Here is a 26817-nt window from a genome sequence, read left to right as displayed (position 1 = left end):
GCTATAAATATAACCTCATAACTCATTGTAAGGGCTTTTGGTCAGCGAAGCTTCCAATAAGACTATCTTGGAGAGAGCTTGGACAGTATTGTAACGAGCCTTGGCTTCTCCACTACACAGAGCTAGTACATGTCTTTGGAGGAGCAGGCAGTTGTGGTTGTAACGTTCCACATATTGGAACTATTGGTTGGACATGGATGTGTTGTATGACTGGAACTTACACTTCTTAATATAACAAGAGCCAACATGTTTCATGCATATGTTGTATTGTATTCTATGCTATCTAGTTTACTCTAAATGATGTATGTATTGTTTGCTTACGCATGCATGTATGGAATATTCTGTATAAGTATGTATGAATCTTTATGAAATGTGTTGTTGGTTTAACCATCACTTTGGATTGCTCGCTAACTTGCTTTCTAGCTTGTGATGCATCTTCGTTGGTGTGTTCCCTTCCAAGCCGAGTACTATTATAGGATTCCTAGGGGCGCACTCACCTCACCCTCAATGTGTTAGAACCTCTCATGCACCTTCCTTGTCTTGCCTCTGTGTGAAATCTTGGTCAAGGCATTACCGTATGAACCACTGCTGGGACTCCTACACCAAATGGTCTGAGGGCTAATTGGGACTTCTTACTGGGGAGATCCCTTGCTGTCAACACTTGTGAAGCTTTTCTTCCACAAATAGCTCACATAGATTGTCCACTTTCAGGTCGCTTTCAAACTGACTACGAATGTCCTTATAGGTAGGACACTCCATGATGAAGTGTCATTTGGTTTCAGCTGCTTCCTTCTCACAGAAGACACAAGTTCTTGCTTCCCACTCTTCCTTGGGAACTACCCATCTACTTATTTCACATCTAAGATGATGGGATCTGGTCCTTAGCTGTGCTATTAAAATCTTAGCCTTTCCCTTGATTGCGACACTCAAATAGGTCTTTTCATTATGCGACCATGTAGGGTTGAAATTATTGACATATATCATTTTTTCCCCACATGGCAGTTCTAAATTTTTCAAGTACCCAATTTTTTATTTCCACTTTAGAATTAGGACAACCCACCAATTGATTCCCCATTTTCCCATCCACTTGTCATTTTGTTTCCTCCAAGTTTTCTTCCTACGCTTTAACTCTTCTGCCACAATCAACTTGGGCCACCGGTGTTCATCCATGCCATCTACCTTTTTTAAATACGTTAACAAACGAATGATTGCTAAAGCTTCCATAGGAAACAAACCGACCTCTGCTAGCAAGATCTCATATGGGGCAATTGATTTGACTTTAAGATTGCTGGTGATTGTGTTTTTGAATTCTTTCTACCTATCCCCATTTGTTGTCTGACATGCTACTCCCCCAAACTTCATACCCATAGAGGACAACTAGAGTAACTAACAATCCAAAAAGAGTTTTCTTGGTTTTCAAGTCCCATAATTTTTCTTTCCTGCATCTATTCTGAAGAAGGTAGGAGTCTCTCCATCCCCCTTGAATCCTTTCAGTTCTACATGTCTCCCAACTAATCTTGTTGTGAAAAACAATTCCTAGGTACTTGTACTCTTCCACTAACTCCAAGGCTTTTTCCTCAAAAATAAAGCTAACTTCTTGTTTTCTCCGCTTCAAAGAGAAGATCATGACTTTAGTTTTGCTAGTGTTTACTTGCATCCCCACCTCTTGACAAAAGAGCTCTAATGCCTTCAAATGCTCTCTCAAACCCTGAGTAGATTTTGCAATTAGAATAAGATCGTCTGCATACAAAAGCAACTTCACCACATATCCTGCTAATTGAACCCCCTCTCCACTATCTTTGTTCACCTATTTTTCCAGCTTATCAATATATAAACCACCAAAAATCTTGGGGGAAAGAGGGCACCCCTGCTTAACCCCTATGTCACTACCAAAGCATTTAGAGAAGCCTTCCTTAGTTTTGATTTTTGCACTAACTTTCATGCACAACTGCTCTGTACTCCGTTGGAATTATGAGCTCTTCCATTCTTCTCCAGAGCTTATCTCTAGGGACAGTGTCAAAAGCTTTCTTGAAGTCAACGAAACAGCAAAAGGCCTCCTCGCTCTCGACATTCCAAATATTTTCAATGAAGTGCCTAAGAGTGATGCAATGATCAATGGTAGAGTGCCTTGGCCTAAAACCAGCTTGCCCTTTAGCTCTTTTACCCTTTTTTCTGCCCAATTGTTGATTCTGCGCTCCAAAATGCTCCCAAACAATTTTCCAAGAAGAGGGTTGACCATAATAGTGCGATAATTACCGAGATTATTGATGTCTCTACTTTTGTAAAGAGGTATGACCACGATTGTAGTCCATTCCATTGGAAAATTGCCTTGTATAACCCTGTTGAATATCCTGTTACTGATTGGAGCCAATATCTCTACACCCCACTTTAAAAATTCAGCCTATAAACCATCCATGTCTTGAGCCTTACCACTTGCTAAATTTTTTGTACCTCACTTGAGCTCCTCCATTGAGAATAACTCGATTGTAGAGTTGATTATGAGGGGATTACTTTCCTCTTGATCTCTCTCATAAAGGAGCTTTGCATAATCTAACCACTGCGCAACTCAGAGTTGCGGGGGAGCGCTCCCCCGCCTTGCTCCCGCTCCCAATCCGCGGTCCGGGCGGGAGCGGGTCGGGAGCGATGTTGGGAGCGTTTTGCCTTTTTTGCAATTTTTTTTTTGTAGTAATGTTTGAAATGCAATTTTTTTTTAAAGAAACAAATAATTTTTGAGTGGGGCAGCTTAATGATCAAGTCTAGGCCCTAGTATTGATATGCTATTCATGGTAATGTTAAATTCTTAAAGTAAAAGTGACATTCTCCTTAATATTCATTTTCATCCTTTTACTTCAATTTTTAACATTACCATGAAATGACTCAGGATGTTTGAGAGTGGTTCCGGCCTCATTGGATTTCATATGGAGAAAGTAGAATTTTAGATTTCATTCAAAATCCAGCAGACTTATCAATTTTTCAGGATTTCAGGATTGGGGGATTGTAATGTTTCCATTGAATTTTGTCATGTATTAGGGTATGGAACTCGTATTTAATCAAAATCACCAATCCCTCTATGTACCTTGATGTTAGTGACATTGGTTGTCGAACTCCTCTATCATGACCCTCCTAAAAATGTACTCATCACTCAAACAAAATCTTGACTTGACATGCTATGCTTGTTCTATCTTATGTTAATGCTTAGAGGGTGATATTAATGACAAATATCCCTATACAGATACAGAGGTAATGACAAAGATACCTCTGGATATTAATGCTTAGAGGGTGATATTAATGACAAAGACCCTGATTTTCCAACAAGACTAAAAAATTAGACATTTCTCGTGGTGGCAAGAGGCCCAAGCATAAGAAATAGATAATAGATTTACTTCTCTTTTCTAGTTTCTAGTAACTTTTATAACTATTGACTCTTTCATATTTATTATGATATTTTTTAAACAATATAAGACAATTTAAGTTTGAAGTTGGCAATTATAACTCATTAGTAATGAATTATGAATATGATGCTTCATGAAAGTTGAAAGTTTTTTCATTTCATTTCATTTTATAACATTTCATTTCATGGTAGATATTATTTGTTGTAATGGTTACACTTAGCTTAGAAGTACAACTTTGGTGATCAATGATGATAAATGTTATATATTGAATTTTGAAAGCTTGAAACTTTATGATTGATGAATCATGAGACTCAATATGTTGTATGTTACTATGTAACTAACTTGTGGACGTGGTTGATGAAGATTATAACTTCTAGATGATTGTTGTTGTATGGTTCAATCTATGTTTTTTTATGTTTTTTATATCTAACTCATTATTCTACATGTTTTTGTTGACATATATGTATCAAAATATAAAAAATATATATATTATATAAAAAACGCTCTGGGATTCACTCCCAAACCGGGAGCTTCTGAAAATGTCGCTCCCGCTCCCCGCTTTCGCTCCCGCTCCCAAGTAACATTGGCGCAACTGATATATTATTGTCTATTTTCTTTGTATTTTGTTGTAGCTCCTGCCAAAAACCTTTGGGGTTGTACTTTCCCAAAGTAATTAATTCCTTCCTTCTCGCAGCCACGTAGCTTTCTTTTTTTGCTTTAATCAGACTTTTATACTACTTCAGGGTTTCACTATTTGTCTCCTTCTTAAGCGACCTTTTAATCGCCTTGCATTCTTCATCATACCAAGGATTAGTTGGAAAAGTGTTTGAGCCCTTCTTCTTAGGCCGATATCTTTTGCACCCCTCTAAGGATTTGTGGATTAGAGGGATCAACATACTGCTGCAAAAGCACTCTGTTCCCACGCTATCTTCTTTGACATCAGTGTTGTTTTTTGTCACCTGAAAGTGTTGTTCCAGAGTCGCAGCAAAGAGCTCTTGATTTTCCTGGTTCATGAGGATTCTTCCACTTGCATGTGCTTCCTTTTGAGATTGATGGGTCTGCACTTCTTGTAGCTCACTTGTGTTCATGCCCAACTTAATAAATAGAGGTGAATGGTCTGAATTCATCTCAATGGGACAAGCCCCAATCTTGAAATCCGACAAATTGCAAATCAAGCTCTGGGAGCATATCACATAATCCACCACACTTTGACCATTGTAAGTTTTACATGTGATGCCACCAGATCTTGGCCAAGATTTCATGCCATTTGCAAATAACCATGTCATAGAGGCTACACAAGCCTAACAACTCGATGCCAAAGTGGGACACACTCCCATTCCCATCCTGAGAGGTCCTTGTCCACTCGTGATCCTCAATCTCCTCTAACCAAAGAAGGTTGTTGTCCATATTCTCAACACTTCCCAATTGAATAGATTGATTGTTTGTTGTCCTAGCATTAAATTCCCCAATTAACATTATATCTCCTAACATCCTAAAGACAAAGATATCTCTTTTCAAAGCACCAAGAGGCTCTTTGCTATCTAAATTTGTCTTCTTGTAAAACTTTGAATTTTTTGGGGTAAAGTAACATGCAGCCAACCTGAATGATACTTTGTTGTTAGTTATACTCAACCATATAAATTGCTTATTTGGATCTTCTTTTTCCACTTTTACTATTCTGCCCCACGATTCTCTTATTAAAACCGTGATCCCTGCGTGTCCTTTACCAGTTCTTGTTACTTCATTCCATACTGAGACTTTATTGAAACCTTCATATTCTGGAACCCTACATCCCTCATGCTCATGGGTTTCTAAAAGGATAATGATGTCTTTCCCTTCTGCTATCGGCCCCAAACCCGGTCCTCTCCTCCATGGGAAACTTCTATAGTTCCAACTTACCATGCTTAGATATTCCCGGGGGGGCCCGAATCCCTATTAAACGTTCGCTGATTTGGGCTTTCCCATTCTTCAGCCACACCCACTTTCCTCCTCCTCTTGTTGCTTTCACCTTCTCCCATTCCTTCCTTCGATCTTCTTGTTGGTCCTTTGTCAAGTCATCATCTAGATAAATGCGAGTGCCTCTAAGTAGCCCCCTATTTTTTAGGATAGCTATTTTGTCTTCTTTGCTTCTTAAAGTAACTCTCACATGTCTATTCCTTCTGCTTTCTGCTTTCCTACCTATCCTATTTGCTTGTTGAATATAACCTGTCCATTTCAATTCATCCTTGAGAAAATCCTTTGTTAAAATATTTGTTCTCTCTTTCTCTCTGTAATCCTTCAAACCTTTGATGATGAAATTTGTGGCCTTGTCTTGTCTATCTTTTTCTTCTCTTATTTGTCTCTTGATTTGCCTCACTATGGTTTCTTTTTTCTCAACCGATGGTTCCTTTACTATTTGAGGCCAAGATTTAACCTCTAACATTTGTTGTCTTATTTTATTTTCTTTCATTTTCCCGTTTGAAATTGTTGACTCAGGCTCTTCCATCTGAATTTCTTTGTTAGTTGTCTTTGTCCCTGTGTCTTTCTCCTCTACCACTTTCGCTTGCTCTAATTCTTGTTTCAATGTGACCAATTCTTGTTGCCCTCTTTCCATACTATTTTGTAAGTTTATTACCTGCTCTTTGAGGATATCATTTTCCTTCTCAAGTTTTTGACTAGCCTTCGAGATTTCTTTTAACTTAAGATCATTGAATTGCCCTTTTAGCTCAATGAATTCAATTCTTTTTTTCATGTTCATGAGTTCGCATACATAAAGCTTAGATGACCATAACAACGGAGTGGTTGTGGGGTTGTATGTGTCCATGTTTCTTTCTTCTTTATTTGCTGGTGTAACTTTGATTTCACCTTGCATTGGACTAGACCCCTCCTGTGTCGATAAGATAGCCTTGTTTTTACTGTTGACCACCCTCAGCCTTGCCTGTTCCTCTACTAATAACTGTAACTTGGTCGTAACACTTGCATTACTTTTAGCTGATTTCGGTAGGATCCAAGTGAATTTTTTTCTTTGTGATTGTCTCATCTTTTTGGCCTGTCTGTGCCTTAAAATCCCCTTGTATTGCTTCTCATTCACAAAAATCAACTTTTCCTTTGTGTCGAATGCATTGGCTTGATGTACCCCAAGCAAAAGGGGGCTCCAAGCCCCGCTTACATTCTTAGTAAGATTGCTGGGGTAGGGCTCCCTATCTCCTCCTAAGATTCAAAAAGTATGGTTCTAGGGTGTGCACCAACCCTCTGTGAAAATTTGGAAGCCCCAAATTTCTACTGCAACAACTGATTAAGTTCCTTCTATTTGTTAATTAATGAAAAAACTATTTACTGCTTCCTACAACAAATATCCCAACTAATACACTGCAACCTTCACCAATTAAAATTATATGCGGAAACAAGAAATTGAGCAAGAAAGAAATACACAACACATTACACCATTATTTTTGGACAAATGGCTGTGGAAAAACCCGATGCATGAAAACCGGTGCAACAACTAAGGGTTTGTATTATTAAGCAGAAGTTTTCTGAATACAATCTTTTGGATGCCTAGCTGGCTATCCAATATAGAGAATATGACTAACAGAGAGACAAGTGAGATATACTCACATTATCACTGGTGATCCTGACTGATCCACCCACAAAATTGCTAGTCCCTTGCTGCCTCTGCGCATTCACTGTGTAGGCCCTACGTCACAGCTTTTTGGGATTGCATCACTCTTTCTGCAGTTTGATTTGCCTCTGAGACTTCAACTTTTGCCCTCTCGGTCTCACACCCCGGCTTCTGGCTCCAGAACGCGACTTCTCCAATAAAACACAGATCTCCCCTCCGGCTCTGCGTTGCTTCTGCGTCAGCCTACGCTGCCCAGCGTGGCCTCTACGTTGCCTCTTTTGAATCTCTTTCGGCCTCCTCTGTGCATTCCTGGATGAGGAAACTCTCCAACCAGAACTATCCTTGCCCCTCACTACAAGGAATCACTTTGATCTTCTCTCTAGCAACTGCTGCACTGCCCTCTCTAAGAAATTCAATCTCTTGATCTCTCACTGATGTGATTTCCAAATGCCCACCAAGACTCCTTTTATAATCCTTCAGTTGAGAACCAATGACCCATATTAGATTCTAATCAATGGCTCAAATGATCTTGATCCTCGTCTTCTTCTAGAAGTTTCACCCACAGTTTGATTAATATCCTTTAATTATTTTAATTTCCTAAGTTTAGACTTAGGCACCCATTAAAAATAATTAATTATTTTAATAAAACTGTCTTCGGGTGGAATTTCCCAAAACGATTTCTAGGTATTGTGGAATACATGTGTCCAAGCCTCCCTGCAAATTTTGAGACTTAGAGCACATCCGATGCTACTAGAGATCAACACTCCCTGTTAGCGAGGAATGTGCTCTAATAATGCAACCTGTTGAAGCATCACCCTTCTCTGTAACATCTCCCTCTGCATTGCTGATGTCTGACATCACTTCCCACCAACTAGTGTGCAAATGCTGCATCTATACTGCTGCTGACATTGCCACTGCCATCACTGCATCTGTACTGCAACCCTCATAATTTTAGCATCTGTGTTGCTGCTGGCACTCCCACTGCCAATACTGCATCTGCATTGAAACCTTCTCCAACTGCTGCTGCTACTGCATCAGCAACGGAAAAGCATCCAAAATTACTGAACAGGTGTTCAACATGATGCATATGTTGCTAGAGTTCTGATTGCTGCTAGTCTCTGCGCTGACCCTCTGAAGCCTCTGCGTTGCTGCTGACTCTGCATTGTGCCAACTGCACTGCTGCCAACTCTCCTCTGCGTTGCTCAGTCTCTGGCGCTCCTAGCCGCTACAACTGTCACTTCGACACTCCTCTGCATTAACTAATCCTGGTCCATACTGCTACTTTTGATCTGGTCTCTCGTAGCAAGGTATTGATCCAAGAGGTGGACTCAAGGATCCCGCCCATCTACAGTTCTAGATCACCCCACCTCTCCCCTAGAGGTATCTCGGCAACCATGGCAAACTCTTCCTCGATCTTTGCGGATGCAACCTTCACATCATGTTTCCCATCCTTCTCCTTCTTCTTGAGAGGGCACTATGTAGCATAGTGACCAAGTTCACCACACCGGAAGCACTTGATCTTCGAAACATCTTTCTTTTTCTTCCGATGCTCTTGTTGCCCCTTAGATGCAAGCGTCGCATTTTCTTCTTCCTTTGGTTTCATCCCACTGTTGCTGCTGCTACTATCAAGTTTGCACTTGACTAAGTCTCTCCTCATCTCTTCGTGCTAAAGAGCGGCCCACATTCCTTCCCAATCTGACAATCTCTCTGCCCAGGATACTTTGGACAAACACTTGCCATTCTTCTAAGATTGAATTCAGGGCCAGCCTCACCATCTCAGTAGGCTGAGGTGTTGACCCCATAGCTTCCAACGAGTCTCGGATCTCCTAAAGCTTCGTTAGGAACAGATCAATGTGTTCCCCCTTTTGCATCTGCGTGGATCTCATCTTCTGTTCCAAGTACATCTTCCGCTGCTCGGAAGATCCTTCATATAATGTGGTCAATGCTTCCCACATCTGTCGGGCAGTATCCTTGTCGTCAATGTGACACACTACGTGATCTCTCACTCCGTCGAGGATCAATCGTTTGGACGTCACCATTTTAGCGTTATACTTCTTGAGCGGATCTGGATCCACGGGTACAACTACCACATTGTCGACATAGGTTTTGAGATCATGCTCATCCAGAAGGCATGAGATCCTTGCCTTCCAGATCACATAGTTGGATGCACCCTCCAACCGATCCTGATCTTGCAACCCATTAGCTGCCATCTTTGCCAACGAAATGTCGAATTGCCTCCTCTCTCCTTTGCGCTGCTGCTGGGCTGGCCTACACACTCCCTGTTGGAGTTAGTAGATTTGCTGCTCCTTGCTGCTGCTCAACAAATGAGAATTCAAACTTCTTGGTTGGAAGTCCTCTGAGGAAGAATTCCCTCAACAATGTCTCTCTTCTTCCTTCTAACGTTTTTCTGCCCCAGCAACTACTACAGAAAACTGCGTCACACCAGAAACCTCCTCTTCGCTGAAGCTTCTGCGTTGCTCCCTCTGACATTGGCAAACTTCGATCTGGAAGTCTTACCTCTCTGTTGACTCACTCAGAGAGAGACCTTCCTCGAAAATTTTGCCCTCCTGGCTTGGACTGCGTAATCCCTTCGGGGATTCGATTTGTTGCCTACACAACACTTCGACCCTCCTCTTCAGCGCTGGGCTCTTCTGACTCTGCTCTCTTGCTTCACCTACAACTCTGATACCATGTGAAAATTTGGAAGCCCCAAATTTCTATTGCAACAACTGATTAAGTTCCTTTTATTTGTTAATTACTGAACAAATTATTTACTGTTTCGTATAGAAAATACCACAACTAATACACTACAGCCTTCACCAATTAAAATTATATGCGAAAACAAGAAACTAAGCAAGAAAGAAATACACAACACATTACACCGTTATTTTTGGGCAAATGTCCCCGAAAAAACCCAATGAGGGAAAATCGGTGTAGCAGCTAAGGGTTTGTATTATTAAGCAGAAGTTTTCTGAATACAATCTTTGGATGCCTTGCTATCCAATACAGAGAATATGATTGACAGAGAGATGAGTGAGATATACCTCACACTATCACTGGTGATCTTGACTGATCTAGCCATAGAATAGCTAGTCCCTTGCTGCCTTTGCACAGTCACTGTGTAGGCCCTGCGTCACAGCTTCTGGGGACTACATCACTCCTGCAGATCGATTTGCCTTTGAGACTTCGACTTTTGCCCTCTCGGTCTCACACCTCGGCTTCTGGGTCCAAAACGCGACTTCTCCAACAAAATATAGATCTCCCCTCCGGCTCTGCACTGCTTCTTACGCTGCCTCTTTTGAATCTCTCTCGGCCTCCTCTGTGATGTATTCCTGGATCATGAAACTCTCCAACTAGAACTATCCTTGCCCCTCACTACAAGGAATCACTTCGATCTTCTCTCTAGCAACTGTTGCACTGCCCTCTCTGAGAAATTCGATCTCTTGATCTCTCATTGATGTGATTTCCAAATACCCATCCAACCTCCTCTTATAATCCTTCAGTTGAGAACCAATGGCCCAGATTAGATTCTAATCAATGTCTCAGATCCACTTGATCCTCGTCTTCTTCTAGAAGTTTCACCCACAGTTTGATTAATACCCTTTAATTATTTTAATTTCCTAAGTTTAGACTTAGGCACCCATTAAAAATAATTAATTATTTTAATAAAACTGTCTCGGGATGGAATTTCCTGCAACGATTTCTGGGTATTGTGAAATACATGTATCCAAGCCTCCCTGCAAATTTTGAGGCTCAGAGCACATCCGATGCTACCAAAAATCAACACCCTCCTCTGACAACGCCCTTAAAATGAAACCCAATATTTGCATTTGGAATTTGTTTACTTTTTCCCAATTGTTTGATATAACTTTCCCTACCTCTGAGATTCTTGGATGTTTGTTTTCCACCAAAACCAATGTTTTTTTTGCACTGGGCCCCTATCTCCATACTAAAATGCTTTTACCTTTACACTTTTCTTATTAACAAAAGTTTAATGGGCTCGATTTTATAGGGTTCTAGATTGAAGATTTGAAATGAAGACCAAAAGCACACAGAAAATAATATGTAAATGAGGGAAATGTGTGTCCAACTTGTCCCTTCAGTTGAAGATAAAATGAAACTGTGGAGCTAACCAGCTCTCTCACTCTCAAAGCACCTTCACAACACTCTCTTGCAGCTCGCCCTCCCAACACTCTCTAGCAGCCTACCCTCACAACACCCTCACGCCGTGCCTCACAGCTTCCTCACAGCGCCTCCCTCATGACCCTCTACCATTGCCTCCCTCAACTCCTTCCTCACAGCGTCTGTATACACAGCGCCTCCCTCACAACACTCTCACAGTGCCTTCCTCACAATGCCTCCCTTACTACGCAACTCTCATTCCCCTCACTACATAGCTCATTCCCCCTAACTACGCAACTTATTCATTCCCCCCACAACACCCTTATTCCCCTCACAACGCCTCACAACACTCTCCCTCACTATGCAACTCTCATTCCCCTTACTACGCAGCTCATTCCCCTCACTATGCAGTTCTCACTCCCCTCACAGCAGCTCTCACAGCCTTTGGAATGGATGCACGCACAACACTCTTGAATGGATGCACAACAACTCTCTAGAATGGACACACGAACAACAACTCTCACCCTCACAACACTCGCACAACAACTCTCGCCCGCACAACAACTCTTGCCCCTAGCACTCGCACAGCAACAACACTCACACAACATTAGCACTTGCACCACAGCTCTCACCCTCACAACCTCTGGAATAGATGTCTCCTGAAAGATGAGCCGCGTGGTTGCCTCAAGTTGATCCATGAAGCACCATGGGGGTCTCCTTGTATGACCCACTTATGACAAGAAATGTGCCTCCTATATGATTCATGATTTTCATTAGGGAAGATGGGGCCCTTTAGGTCTTTCTTTGGAAACTAATTCACCTTTGGGAAGAATAGTTCCAAGGTTGGCAAGTTCATCATTTACTAAATTGTTTCCTCTTAAGATATGGAAGTACTACTTTTTGGGATGAGACAAAGCATGTTAAATACTTTCTTGATTATCTAAACAAGTTTGAGATCGATAGGAAATATCTATTTAAAATCCTAAAAAGAATAATTTGTGAATCCCCAATCACTATGATATCTTGGATATTTAAATTCATTACTTATTTATTCCTTGGTAGAGAGCTTAGGCCTCAGCTACATTGTGTGTCACCTTGCCCATTCTTGATTTCTAGATTATATTTAAATTCATTACTTATTTATTCCTTGGTAGAGAGCTTAGGCCTCAGCTACATTGTGTGTCACCTTGCCCATTCTTGATTTCTAGATTATTGTCAGGGTGAATAATCACCCCCTGCCACCCTTGATGAAGTTCCATATCATGGTAGGGTAAGAGAAAAAAGATTACAACATATCTAGATTATAGAAAAAGTAAAATTGCAAGTTTATAACTGTACAATTTTATATTATTTAGTGAATATTTTTTATGCATAAAATTAGAAATCTAAAATAATAATATAAAAAATGAAATTTATGTTATTTCGTGAAGATTTCAATAATTTTTTTAATACAAATGTAACTACTACAAACTCAGTTGAAAAATAGCAAATGGCAAACCAATAATTAATATTTACCTTGTTTATGAAACTAAACCATTTCATATAATTTTTGAATGATTAGAATGTGTTCGAATGGTTTCGAAACCGTTGAATTATTCTTTCGTCTTGTATGCTATCACTAAAATAATAAATATTCTATGTTTGTATATTTCAGCAGAAAGGGAAGGAAAAACAAACTCCATAATTAATTGCATCGTATTATATATGAATTTATAAAGATAAGTCTAGAACAAAGATTTTTCATTCTATCAAAAGAAGCTTAAAATTTTTGATAAATAATATTCTTATCTTTTGTCACTTGGAAATAATTTCTTGTGCTGAATCATACCGTATGGATTTTGAGACCAATCTTTTATTGCTGAGTAGAATTTTTGAGGGGGTATATGACGTTGCATTTTAGCCAAGTACAAATTACCGAGCCATGAAAGTTCAAGTACCTGCAACAAAGAAAGAAATATAAAACAATTTCCATGTAAGGTGAATATTTATGTCAACGATATGCAAGTTGATAACCAAAACCTGTAAGGTGTAGGGTATGCAAAAATGCGAATATCGAGCATGAATCTACTTGTATAAAGAGAAGGCAATGTATACAATCACTCTATATCCTTTTTAAGGTTCAAATTAAAATCTCAGAGATATTGTGAAATCTGGTTCGTTTGTGTTTACAATCCTTTTTTCACAATTATACAGTATTCATGTGTGCGAATAATAAGGAGCATCTGTAAATTAAATGATCTTTTAGACCATAAATGCAAATAATCTTATTCAAAACAGAAAGATTAGTAACCATCATATTTACTTTCATCCTTTATATAACAATTATAGGTAAAGCTATTAAAATTTAGCACCATATTTAATTATAGAAATCAGTATCAAATATAAAAGATTACATTATCTTTGATCTCCACTTAAGGTTTGTTTTATAGGTTAGAAGGCGGAGAACTTGCAATCAATCTAACTTGAATTCTAGGGAAATGTGGATGACGGTAATCGGCATAGGTGTTACAGAAATAGGATACATGGCTTTAAGTCGAGTTGAAATGTTTGGTATTATAAAATAATATTAAATGCTTTTATTTCATATGTCAATTCTTGAAATTCATATTTTTCTTTTTTTCATTTTTATTTGTTTGTGTGTATTTATATAAATTATACCTGTATAATAGGTTAAATATTAATGGTTGTTTCCTGCTTTGATTTATTAGTAGTGAAACATTTCAGGTTTAGTAGTTTTCATTCATAAATAATTTGTTACACCATATATTGCATGGTGTGTAAAAGGACTATTTTATGACACTATATTGTATGGTGTGTAAAGGACTATTTTATGACACTATATTGTATGGTGTAAAAGATTGTTTTATGACACCTTGTAGGATGACACTTGTGCACTTTTTATGTACCAATTATATATCTAAGGGCATTGTCATATTGCATATGTTATTTTGGTACTAACTTTATGGTTTACTTGAGCCTTGGCTAATCAATTAAGATGATTTGGTAGTATCATTTATCATGATCTTTTACTCATTCAACTTATCAGATTGATTGGTCACATTTTTACCATTGGTGGAGGTTGTTTTAGCATCACATCATGTATATTCATTTTGTTACAAGTTCTACTTCCATGGTTCATTATTGGTGGAGAGATCACTTATTACATTTCTCTTGTGCTCATGATGTCCCTGTCATTGCTCTCACTTGGTCATTGCATGGTGGTTTCAAGTCCTATTCCTAGTTGTTGTGTTCTATAGCCTACGTACTGCATTATTGACCTATTGTATTAGTGGGCTTGAAACCTTAATTGAAGTCTCATTTCCTAAGTTGCAATCTTTTTTTAAGAGACAGAAAAATAAAAAAATAAGAAAAGCAAAAAATACTAGGGAATTTAACATAATATTCATGAGAAACACGATTTGAAGGAAGTGTTCCCTTTTGGCACACATGTTGATGCAATCAAATATTAAAACACGATATTTGATGGTGTTTTCCTTCATAAAATGGATTGGGGTTATTTAAATTCACACTCACATGTGCCACTCTTTGTTTACTATCAATTACCCTTGGCACATAGGTTGGGGAGATGGTTAAGCTTGCACCTTTTTTGAGGGTTAGTTATGCATGCATCTTGCCTATTTGTCCATTTTCACATCTATTCAACCATTTTTCCACTCGCTTATTAACTCCAGCGTCTTGGCACTCTCTCCTAGGTGGTGCACTTTGCTAGAAGGTTCATCTACACCTTTGAGTAAGCCATGTTCATGTCATATTTTCACTTTGATGATGGATATTTGACTTGGAACTAGTGCACTCTTCCGGTTTTGGTAGATTCTTCACCAATGTTCCATCGAGTTTCCAGGATCAGGGGACACACGAACAAATAGACGCACATGGGGGACCTGTGGGACCACCCCCAAATTTTAGGGAAATTTGGGGGGGGGGTGGGGAGATGTCGATTTATGTGTGTGTATATATATATATATAAACATGATTCATATTCAAATTCAATAATGAAATATATTGATTCATACGTTATAAATTATTCAATGAAAAAGAATAGTAAAATGTTGTGTACATTTATTTAAATTCATAATTCATTATTCTAGAATCTGATTAGTACTAAGTAAAATAGTACATACTAAAGTTTGAAAACTGAAATAGTAAATTAAAATTACTCAAACTCAAAAATAGTGAAGAGTGATGAGTCAAAGACTCAATTTGAGGCCATTAGTATCTTGAGTCAAGACTCAAAAGTTAAAATTGAAATGAACCTTGGACAATGAACCAATATTATCAGAACCATATCCATGATCATATTGGTTGACCTAAAATTGGGAATTGGAAAAAGGCTAGACCAAAAAACTAGTCAACCAAGAAAATACACAAATAGTCAAATTTTGAAAAAAATACATAAAAATTCATGTGCATCCATATGTATCCAAACCATTATATACAAATATGCAATGTTTCACACACACACACACATATATAGATATATCAAGTAAATGTTCATATAACCCGAATAACATCGAGTGTGATCCATCTTTGAACAAAAAATACACCAAAAAAGAGGTTCTATATGGCCTCTATAGTCGAAAAGAAACATGTCACAACAAATACCTACATATCATTAAAATCATTACTTATATTGGGATCTTCATCATCAATATCACTCTCTAAGCATTCAAATAAGATAGAAAAAACTTAACATGTTCAATTGGGATATTGTTTGAGTAATGGGTACATTTTTACTTGGGTCATGACAAAGAAGTTCAACAATCAATGTCACAATATTGAGGTACATAGAGGGCTTGATGCTCTTTATGAAATGCTAGTTCAATACTCTGATACATGATAGAATCCAATGAAAATGTTGAGATGCCCCTAGTTTTGAAATCTTGAAAATGTCAAGTCTGTTGGACTTTGAGTGGGAGCTAAAATTCTACTTTTTCCATTTGAAATACAATGAAGTTGGAACCACTCTCAAACATTCTGAAACATCTAATGGTAGTGTTAAAAATTTAAGTACTAGTTTTACTTTAAGAATTTAACATTACCATTAACTACATAGCATTAATAGAGCCCTAGTTGATTTTCCCAGTTTTTTCTCTCAATGAGAATCACCAATTTGGTGACTCTATTTCTGTACCCAAAATTTCAATGTTGCTTAATAATAAAACCCTCAGCTGCTGCATCGATTTTCCCACATTGGGTTTTTTTCGAAGACAATTGTCCAAAAGTAATTGTGTCAAATTTTTATGTGTGTGTGCTAGTATTTCTCAGTTTCTATTTTTTGCTTCCGTGATATTTTATTTGGTGAAGAAATTGTAGTGTGAATATTTTGTTATTTTGCCATAAACAAAATAAACTGCATAATTAATTTATCAGTTAGAAAAAATATTTCCAATTGCTGCATTTCAAGGAATTTTCATAGGCCCCTCCAATATTCTATGGTTGCACATTATCTATTGGCTTATGCTCTTCGTGTTAATAGTGTACCTAGATGGCTGTCATTTATTCACATAACCTAAAAGATCTACTTGGATTGGTCATGGCACACCATGATGCCTTGCCCGTGTCTTCTGTTGAGATTGCAACAAGATGATGGAGATTAGTGAAAAGAGTCGCCTTCACTAAGTGGGCCCGCAGGCAAATTGTGGCGCAAGTTCTATTTTTGGATCACAGCAGGAGTGACCACAGCAGGGATGATCACCGCAGGAGTGATCACATCAGGAGTGATCAAAGTCTATTTTTAGACTCGCTGTCAAAAATGGAAAAGTCAAATATTATTGTCTCATAATAATATTTGGACTATAAACTTGATCTTATTCTTTTGGAGCACTTCAGTTTGAGCTACAGATGTGGCACATGCAGCTGTCAGAAGGAAGTACGGTTTCTTTGTGGGTCAGTTGAGTTGTTGCATGCATGACTTCAGTTAGAACTCAATCAGTTGAGTTTGGTGGAGTTGATTGTGGAGTTGATGGAGTTGTGTTCAATTTGACTTGGTTAAACTAGTTGTAATTAGTCTAACTACAAATAGACTAATGATGAGTTGTTAAACTAATTATTAACTCATAATGCAACTATATAATACATCAGTTAACTCAGTTGCATGTCAGTGCATGTTCAGTTCAACAAGGACAGGTGTTAGAGGATCATATTACTATCAGTTGTGACTATAGTTGTGCATGAGAATTTGCACAGTCAAGGGATTGAGTATGTCAATGAGTATTGCCCAGTGATTGCCCAGTATTATAGCCTCTGCTCACGTCTTTCACAGTGTGAGTGATTCTTTGGAGGTAAATACGAGTTTGGTTAATCCATTCTCATTCATTCTTGAGCAAGTATTGAGCAGTGGAGGCAGGCAAGCAGTGGAATAGATTTGAAGATCAGATCTGAGCTGTATTGTGTGTAACAGGTGGAACTGGTACTGGATTGCTTGTGATAAGCATTGTACTTTGTAATGTTACATGTTCTCAATCATTAATATACATATAGTGTGGGGTTTTTAGATGTAAGCTTTCCCCGGGTTACATACTGTGTTAATGTGTGAATGCTCTTGATGTTTTATTGGTATTGATGCTACTATATTGATGATCAACGTAGAGGAGCTTATGTATTGTGTATGTATTCCGCAATAGTACATGATTAGGATAATCTCCATTGAATATGTGTTAAATTATTCAAAATTTCTACATGGTATCAGAGCAGTTGATCATCAGATCTACTATTCAGGAAGTGTTTACATTCTATTTCTTCAGGCAGAGTCTGTAATCGGGCCAGGTAGCCTCTGGATTCATCCTTCTTTTGAAAGGTGAGATATCCGGTGAATGCCCATACAGTCGATCTCTGTATGAGAAATATTTTGTTCTCACGAATCTTAGATCAGAAGCGGTTGAGTTTGAGCTGGTGGAAATCGAATTTGCAGCAGCGTTGTTGAAATGTCTTTCAACGGATTGCAAATGTTATTCCAAAGCAAGAGCGACCTGGCGCTCAAGGATAAACTCAGAAACAATAAGTGTGAGAATGGATCTTGATCAAAGGTATCTAATGAAGAGAATTGCGCTTTGGCTGCCAAAGCAAAGAAAGGGAAGAGCAAGAAAGCTTCTCAGTCTGGTGCGAAAGGCAAGAAGCAGGACATGTCCAAGGTGAAGTGTTTTCATTGTCACCAGCACGGACACTATGCCACTAATTGTCCGCAGAAGAAGAAGAACAAGCAGGCTGTTGGATCGGCAGTAGGAGAGGCTCTAGCCTCGCAGTTTGAGCTTGATTTTTCATTGATCGCATGCTTGGTCTCAAGTGTGATGGGATCGGTGTGGTTCTTGGACAGTGGTGCGTCTTTTCACATGACGGGAGATAGAGATTTGTTTTCTGATCTAGAAGACAAAGATCTTGGAGTGCACATCGAGATGGGCGATGATGGTAGACACAGTGCGACTAGTATCGGTACCATTTCCTTTGAGAGAGAGTCTGGAAAACCCTTCGTATTGAAGGAAGTCATGCATGTTCTAGGATTGAAGAAGAATCTTATCTTTGTGGCGATGTTAGAAGACAAGGGGTATGATGTTGTTTTCAGCAAGGGAAAAGCTTTCCTGCGCAGCAAGACAACTAGTGAGACCCGGAAGATAGGGGTTCGAGTGAGGAACCTTTATCAGTTGCATGTAGATGGATGCGCAGCAATGGTAGGCAAGGCAGAAGGATTGGTGAGTCGGGATGATGGCGAGTTGTGGCACAGGAGATTGGGTCACCTTCACCATGGAGCCTTGAAGATACTGCAGCAGATCACTATAGGGCTTCCTAAAGGCACTCTTGTGTAGTCAGATCAGTGCAAGGGGTGTACTTTGGGGAATTTTGTGAAAGCCACTTTTCACGAGAAGGGTAGTCGCGCCACGCCGATCCTTGAGAGAATTCACACAGACGTGTGTGGACCTTTCTCAGTTGCTTCGACAGCAAAACACAGGTATTATGTGATTTTTGTTGATGATTTCTCTCGTAAGTGCTGGATCTTCTTCATGCAGAAGAAGAGCGAGACATATTCAAAGTTCTGTGAATTCAAAGCACTGGTCGAGAAGGAGTCGGAGAAGAAGGTGAAGGCTCTTAGGAGCAATAATGGTGGTGAATACATCTCGGACGAGTTCAAGGATTTCTGCAAGGCAGAAGGGATTCGAAGAGAGCCCATAGCTCCCCATAACCCATAGCATAACGGGGTAGCTGAGAGGAAGAACAGAACGATTGTGGGTGCTGCACGGGCAATGTTGCATGATCAGGGCCTACCCCTTCACTTGTGGGCGGAAGCATGCAATACAACAGTTTATGTGCAGAACCGTTGTCCTCATATGATACTTGGCATGAGTACACCCGAGGAGGCTTATTCTGGTAAGAAGCCTGATCTTTCTCATTTGAGGATTTTTGGTGCTAACGTTTACATGCATGTGATGAAGGATGCCAGGAAGAAGTTGGAGCCAACCGCAAAGGTTGGGATATTTGTGGGGTACACTGATACACCCCACAACTATCGTGTATATTTTCCAGACAGTGGTAAAACTGTTGTGCGACGGGATATAAAATTTCAGGAGGAGAAAGCCATGAAGTGTTCGCTTGAGAGGGAGCTACACTTGCATGCAGATGAGGAGCTATTAGTTCCTAAGGATGAGCTTCAGGACGTGGATCAGCCACAGGACGAGATTCATGGAGTGGAAGAGACCACTCATGCAGCACCAACCATTAGAGGGCGAAAGCGCTTGACAGAAGCTGAGCGACTGGCTCAAGATGCAGAGAAAGTTGTAGGACCACCTACAGCCCAACGCAGGCAGAGACAGTCACCTGATCGGTACACTGGATACATGGCTCTTATGAGCAAGTGTGTTGTGATTGAGACATCCTCTTTTGAGGAAACTGTGGAGGATCCCGCATGGGTAGATGCCATGGTGAAAGAGTATGATTCTATTGTCAGAAATAGTGCATGGGAGATTGTTCCTAGACCGGAAGGGAAATCAGTGGTGGGTTCGAGATTGATCTACAAAGTTAAGCAGGTAGCTGACGGGAGTGTGGAGAAGTACAAGGCAAGATTTGTTGCCCGCGGCTTTTCACAGATAGAGGGGATCGATTATGAGGAGACCTTTGCACTTGTCGCAAGGTATTCTTCCATACGGACGATTTTTGCTCTCTCAGCGCAGATGGGATGGCACATTCATCAGATGGATGTGAAGACTGCGTTCCTCAACGAAGTCATTGAGGAGGAGGTGTACATTGAGCAGCCTAAAGGCTTTGAGGTCTTCAGCAGCGAGTTGCATGTGTGTAGGCTCAAGAGAGCGCTGTATGGGTTGAAGCAAGCACCACGTGCTTGGTACACACGGATAGATAGCTATTTCACAGGACTTGGATTCTCCAAGCGCGAGGCGGATCCTAACCTATACCAGATTGTGGTGGAGGGTAAGTTGCTTATCATTGTACTGTATGTTGATGATTTGATTCTAACGGGTGATGAGCTGTTGATACATTCATGCAAGGATGATCTTGCTAAGGAGTTTGAGATGAAGGACTTGGGCCTCCTTCACTATTTCCTAGGATTGGAAATATGGCAGCGCAGTGGTGGACTGTTTGTTTCTCAGGGCAAGTATGCTCGGGAGATACTGGAGAAGTTCAACAAGCCTATTGATACTCCTCTTCCTAGAGGTTGGAGGAAGGAGGATGCCACTTCGGGAGAAGAAGTGGATGCCATTGTTTATCGACAGTTGGTGGGGTCACTGATGTATTTGGTCAATACACGACCCAATATATGCTATGCAGTTAACCAGCTTTCACAAGCTATGGTTAAGCCTACCAAGCTCTTTTGGAAGGCGGGCAAGCATGTATTGCACTACTTGAGAGGCACATCGGGATATGGATCTTGGTAAAGACAGGAGGATGCAGATTGGGCAGGGAGCTCAAGAGGTCGAGTATATGGCAGCAAGGACATCAGGTACCATCATATCAGAGATTGTGTGTAGCGGAGGATCATGTTGCTTTCATACAGTCCAATGGAGGATCATGATGTTGATATTCTGACGAAGGCTCTCACCAGGAGCAAATTCGAATACCACCGAGGCAGGATAGGGGTTGATGATAATCCATATCTTGTCGAGAGGGAGTGTTGAAATTGCAACAAGATGATGGAGCTTAGTGAAAAGAGTCGCCTTCACTAAGTGGGCCCACAGGCAAATTGTGGGGCAAGTTCTATTTTTGGATCACAGCAGGGATGATCACAACAGGAGTGACCACAACAGGGATGATCACAGCAGGAGTGATAAAAGTCTATTTTTAGACTAGCTGTCAAAAATAGAAAAGTCAAATATTATTGTCTTATAATAATATTTGGACTATAAACTTGATCTTATTCTCTTGGAGCACTTCAGTTTGAGCTACAGATGTGGCACATGCAGCTGTCAGAAGGAAGTACGCTTTCTTTGTGGGTCAGTTGAGTTGTTGCATGCATGACTTCAGTTAGAACTCAATCAGTTGAGTTTGGTGGAGTTGATTGTGGAGTTGATGGAGTTGTGTTCAGTTTGACTTGGTTAAACTAGTTGTAATTAGTCTAACTGCAAATAGACTAATGATGAGTTGTTAAACTAATTATTAACTCATAATGCAACTATAGAATACATCAGTTAACTCAGTTGTATGTCAGTGCATGTTCAGTTCAACAGCGACAGGTGTTAGAGGATCAGATTGCTATCAGTTGTGACTATAGTTGTGCATGAGGATTTGCACAATCAAGGGATTGAGTATGCCAATGAGTATTGCCCAGTGATTGCCTAGTATTATAGCCTCTGCTCACGTCTTTCACAGTGTGAGTGATTCTTTGGAGGTAAATACGAGTTTGGTTAATCCATTCTCATTCATTCTTGAGTAGGTATTGAGCAGTGGAGGCAGGCAAGCAGTGGAATAGATTTGGAGATCAGATCTGAGCTTTATTGTGTGTAACAGGTGGAGCTTGTACTGGATTGCTTGTGATAAGCATTGTACTTTGTAATGTTACATGTTCTCAATCATTAATATACAGATAGTGTGGGGTTTTCAGCTGTAAGCTTTCCCCGGGTTACATATTGTGTTAATGTGTGAATGCTCTTGATGTTTTATTGTTATTGATGCTGCTATATTGATGATCAACGTAGAGGAGCTTATGTATTGTGTATGTATTCTGCAATAGTACATGATCAGGATAATCTCCATTGAATATATGTTAAATTATTCAAAATTTCTACATCTTCTCCCATATGATACCAAGTTCTCTTTTCTTTTCTTTTTTTTTTTATATATTATTTGACTCCATAACCCTTGGATTGATGCTGATATTAGCAATCTTCCGTCATCTATTCCTATAAATTATTTCATACATTGTTTTACTAAAGCAAGACTCGTATATCACCTTGTGCCTTATTGTTTAGCTTTGGTAATCCTATTTCAGGGAAGCTCCCTTTAGCCAGAGGAGAGACAACCATAAAGGATCTCGATGGATATTGTTGGCCACCCGCCTATTCCACCTAGACCACCAGTCGGTTTCATCAGTTCCCTTGATTATAGCAACATTTACTATTTTTAACAGTTTTTCGGGTCTTGAACTTCAGGAACTGTTTTGACCCCCTAAACGACATTTTTTTGAGGTCCTTCGCAAGCTCGTAGGCACAGGTAGGTGCCATAGCCATAGGCATCGGTCTGCCACAAACCCTGTAGTACTCGAAGAGATCTTTCTAAAGAGGTATCGTACACGCCAAATAAAGATCATATGACCAAGTTATGACCTTGGGTAGTTGACTGTCCAACTAACCCCAATGGGGCCCACAAACTCTTGGTGTTCCATATCCTAGGGTTAGGTTTTTGGTTGTTTCGGGTTTTCCTTTATTGCTCAATAATAAAAAGGCCCTTGAGTCTCATTGTAACACAGTTCAGAGGCATGTAGCTGCCACATCTCTTCTCAGAGATAAACTACCATCCCCCGAGCTAGTTTATTTCCATTTTGTATGTAAGCATATTCTAGTTATATGATGTTAATGAAATGAAGTTTTATTTCTGTTGATCTCTGTGTTTATGCTTATATCCGTGTTCTGTTGCGTTCCCGCATAAGTCTGGATCAGTGGTATCAGAGGGGTCTGCTCTTTCTCTGTTTTTCTTTGCATGTCCCCAACAGGGTCGGGGTATAAGGAGTTAGGGCTCAAACAGGTTGAACCTTTGCAAGACCAGCCTCGCAAACCCCGACGACGTCCCATGATGGAAGAAAAGAAAAACGAGGGAGCAAGAGATCCTTTTAAAATATTGCTCGAAGAAGCCCTCGAGCGACAAAGGAATGCGATGATAGACAACTTTGCCCAAATCCTTTGGCAGCTACCCACAAGTAATGTATCTCCATCCATCAACCACTCCCTTTAAGGTATAAGTCAACTTTGACATTTCCATATTTGAAGGCTAGCTAGATGTAGACGTCATAGATAGATAATTAAATCTATTGGAAGGATATTTTTCGGTTCATGATTTTTCCAATTGAGAAAAGATTACTTTTACACTCCTCAAAGCCGCCCCCCATGTCAAGGACTGGTGGGAAACCTATTGTGAACAGAAAGACAAGAGAGAACCCTCATTGTTTTCAGTTGTACCCACTTGGAATTCTTTTTGAGACGCCATCAAGGAACAATATTACCTTGTTGGGAGCTATGAAGATAAATACGTAAAGTGGATCATGCTGCGACAGGAAAGGGACCTATTGAACACTCCATGTCAACTACACTATAACAATACACATTTTCGCAAGATAATTCCATCATCAGTCGATGGTTTGTCAGAGCTGTAAGCCCATTCTGCAAAGGTTTTAATGTAAATGATGCTAGTAAGACCATATGTATGTAACAACCTAGGTAAGCATACAATTTTGGTGACGATTTTCACTCTAAGAGGTTTTTCGTCTCACTGATTCATTTGTGTTTTTAAACACAGATGATCGACACTGTTTTTCCTTCCAGCCTCACCCCAAAGCTAGGATGATATTTGTCATCAAGATCTTAAGTGAGTCTTATTGTTCTAGTCAAGTCTTTGGTAAAAGTGATTTGAGAATAATTTAAGCTAATTGGCTAAATTATTTTATTACAAATCACTTGGTGTACTGGATCATATTGAGTCGCATAATTAGGTTTTATATTGAGGGTCTATAACAAACGGGTGTTCCCCCTTTGAGTGTTGAAATTGTAATATCTTGATATAAAAATATATTTTGGTGCATAGTCCCTCATATTTAGACACCATGACTAAAATATTTAAGGGTGAAATTATTTTATTAATACCTTTTAGTGTCAATTAATTAATTTTTCTGGCTAAAATAAATTAAAATCCTAAGTTATAAAATTAATTAATTTTGAGCCAAAAATGATTATTTTTTATTTTCAGTTTTCTCACAAAAAGAAACAAAAATATTAGCCAGAAAATGGTCAGACAATAAAAGTGAGAGAAAAAATAAATTCTCTCCAAGTGAAAATTATTAAAAAGGGGAATGTCCACTTTCCAAGAAAGGAGTATCCACAACTCAAGCAAGCAAAAATTAAAGAAAATATTCATGGTCTAGAAAATAGGAATTAAGTCCCAAAAAAATCGATTTTTAATAAAAATCGAATTTATGGTCCAAGTTTGTTAAATGAATGATATTTATTGAGGAGAAAAGGTCAAAAAAAATAATTTTTTGACCAAGAAAAAGGCATTCATTAAAGAATTTGAATTTTTTCTCAAGCAATCAACGATGGAGATTATTGCGACATGGATTAAACATTTAATCAACCAAGATCAAGTCAAATTTGTGCGCCTTCATGGATCTAGCCATTTTTTACTTGGAAGTGTCTCTAGAGCTCTCATTTTTTCTATATAAGGAAGCACATGCTCATCATTGTAAACATCTGATCTTTGAACAATGCACTGGCCTTGAAACTCTGTAAGCCTTTTTTTGTGCAATAAAAGCAAAGACTTTGGGGTAATACTACGATGTCTTCTTAGTACATTATAGTAATGTGTATCATCATGTGCTTATAATTTCTACTTGGTATTAAATGCTTGTTGAATTCCTTAGCCATCTGGATCTATCACAAACGCAAGATACTCCCATCGAAAACCCAGTTCTCCTTGCTTGACTGTGCTTCCACTAAATACACCTGTCTTTCAGCTGCCATTTGGGAAGCAACACTCAAATGCTTCCCCCACTTTGCTTGTTCCACTTCCATCTCCCCTAAAGTTGGATCTTGCCCCATGAACAAATGGTATGATGATGAATGCAAGACTCTACATTGAGAACTTCGATATGCTTTCACCCACTCTCAACCCTCCTACTCCGAACTCAAAGCCTCTTATCGTCGTCTTCTTCGTCACAAGAAACGACTCTTTGTCTCCCATAGAAGACGGAAACTTTCTGCTCTCCTTGTCCATTCCCCTAAACAATTATGGCGTACCATCCTTCCCCGATGATCCCCTATTCCACCTGACCTCGACCCTACATCCATGTTCTCTCACACTTCCAACCTTTATGATATTCCCGGGCAGGGCCAAATTCATGTTACCTCCCCACCCTCTTCCTGTTATCTATTCTCAGATAGAGATATTAGAGAGGCCATTTGGGTGATGAACAACAGCAAAGCAGCTGATGAGGAAGGCTACCAAGCATATTTCTTTAAGCACGGTTTCCGTGCTTTGGTTAGCTAAGTGGCTGATCTCTTCAACCATGTAGTTCGTGAAGGTTTTCCACCAACATGGGCACACCACATCATCCATCCAATCCACAAATCAAGTTCTAGCTCAAATCCCAATAACTACAGAACGATCATGGTGGGTCACATGTTCTCGAAGTTGTATGCTACTGTTCTACATAGGAAGCTCTCCAGTGACCTTGAGCAGAGACAACTCAGAGCTAGGGGACAGGTAGGTTTTCGACCAGATCATCAAACCATTGACCACATTTTCACCCTTTGCGCCGTGATTGAGGAGGCACGACACCGCTCTTCAAAAGTCTATTGTTGTTTCGTAGATTTTCGGAAAGCTTTTGACTCTGTTCCGAGGGAGGCCTTGCTCCAGAGACTCAGAGATATTGGCATTTCTGCAACCCTATTGACCGCTATTATGCACCTATATGAGTCCGTTCTTGGTTGTCTTCACGCAGCCCATGGGATGTCTGATTTCATTCGAAGCACTATTGGGGTTAAACAGGGTTGTCCACTGTCCCCTACCCTGTTTGGGATCTATATTGATGAGTTGGAAGCATTTCTACACGAGCATATCCAGGACACTAATGGCTGCCTTCTTCACCAGGTTCTGATATCTATTCTACTCTTTGCTGACAATGTGGTCCTCCTCTCCTCATCCCCAGAAGGATTACAGAGGCAGCTGGATGCCTTAGCTCTGTTCTGTGACCATCAACAGTTGACGGTCAACCTGGGTAAAACCAAGGTTATGATCTTCAATGGGGTGAAGAAAACCTCAAACCTTCACTTTCTATTTAGAGGGGAGGAGATTGAGATCACCAGCACGTATACTTACTTGGGGGTGCAATTTTCAGGCCCCGCTTCAGTTTGTGACCAACGCTTCAGCCTTGGATCAACAAAGGATATGGATCCTTAGCCCTTCTCGAGAGACAGTGCTTTCAACATCACTTCCAGGACATCTCGTCCAAGATGAGCCTCATGGACACCTTGATTCATC

At 39.7% G+C, this 26817-nt stretch overlaps 1 protein-coding gene across 1 annotated transcript in view; it reads right to left on the bottom strand.

Moving 5' to 3' along the window:
- The window catches only part of LOC149173912 (uncharacterized), a 185313-nt gene that overhangs the window by 56179 nt on the left and 102317 nt on the right, over window positions 1-26817 (bottom strand). The window contains exon 7 of the mRNA XM_089424780.1: window positions 12941-13049. Within this exon, the coding sequence (XP_089280906.1) occupies window positions 12941-13049 (109 nt within the window). The remainder of the gene's footprint in view (window positions 1-12940; window positions 13050-26817) is intronic.

Source organism: Pinus tabuliformis, chromosome 4_2 (assembly GCF_031772625.1).
Source record: "Pinus tabuliformis cultivar Carrire ecotype Pingquan chromosome 4_2, CPIR1, whole genome shotgun sequence".
NCBI lineage: Eukaryota > Viridiplantae > Streptophyta > Pinopsida > Pinales > Pinaceae > Pinus > Pinus tabuliformis.
The sequence above is the reverse complement of the archived record's forward strand: the minus strand, read 5'-3'. Positions and strand labels throughout refer to the sequence as shown.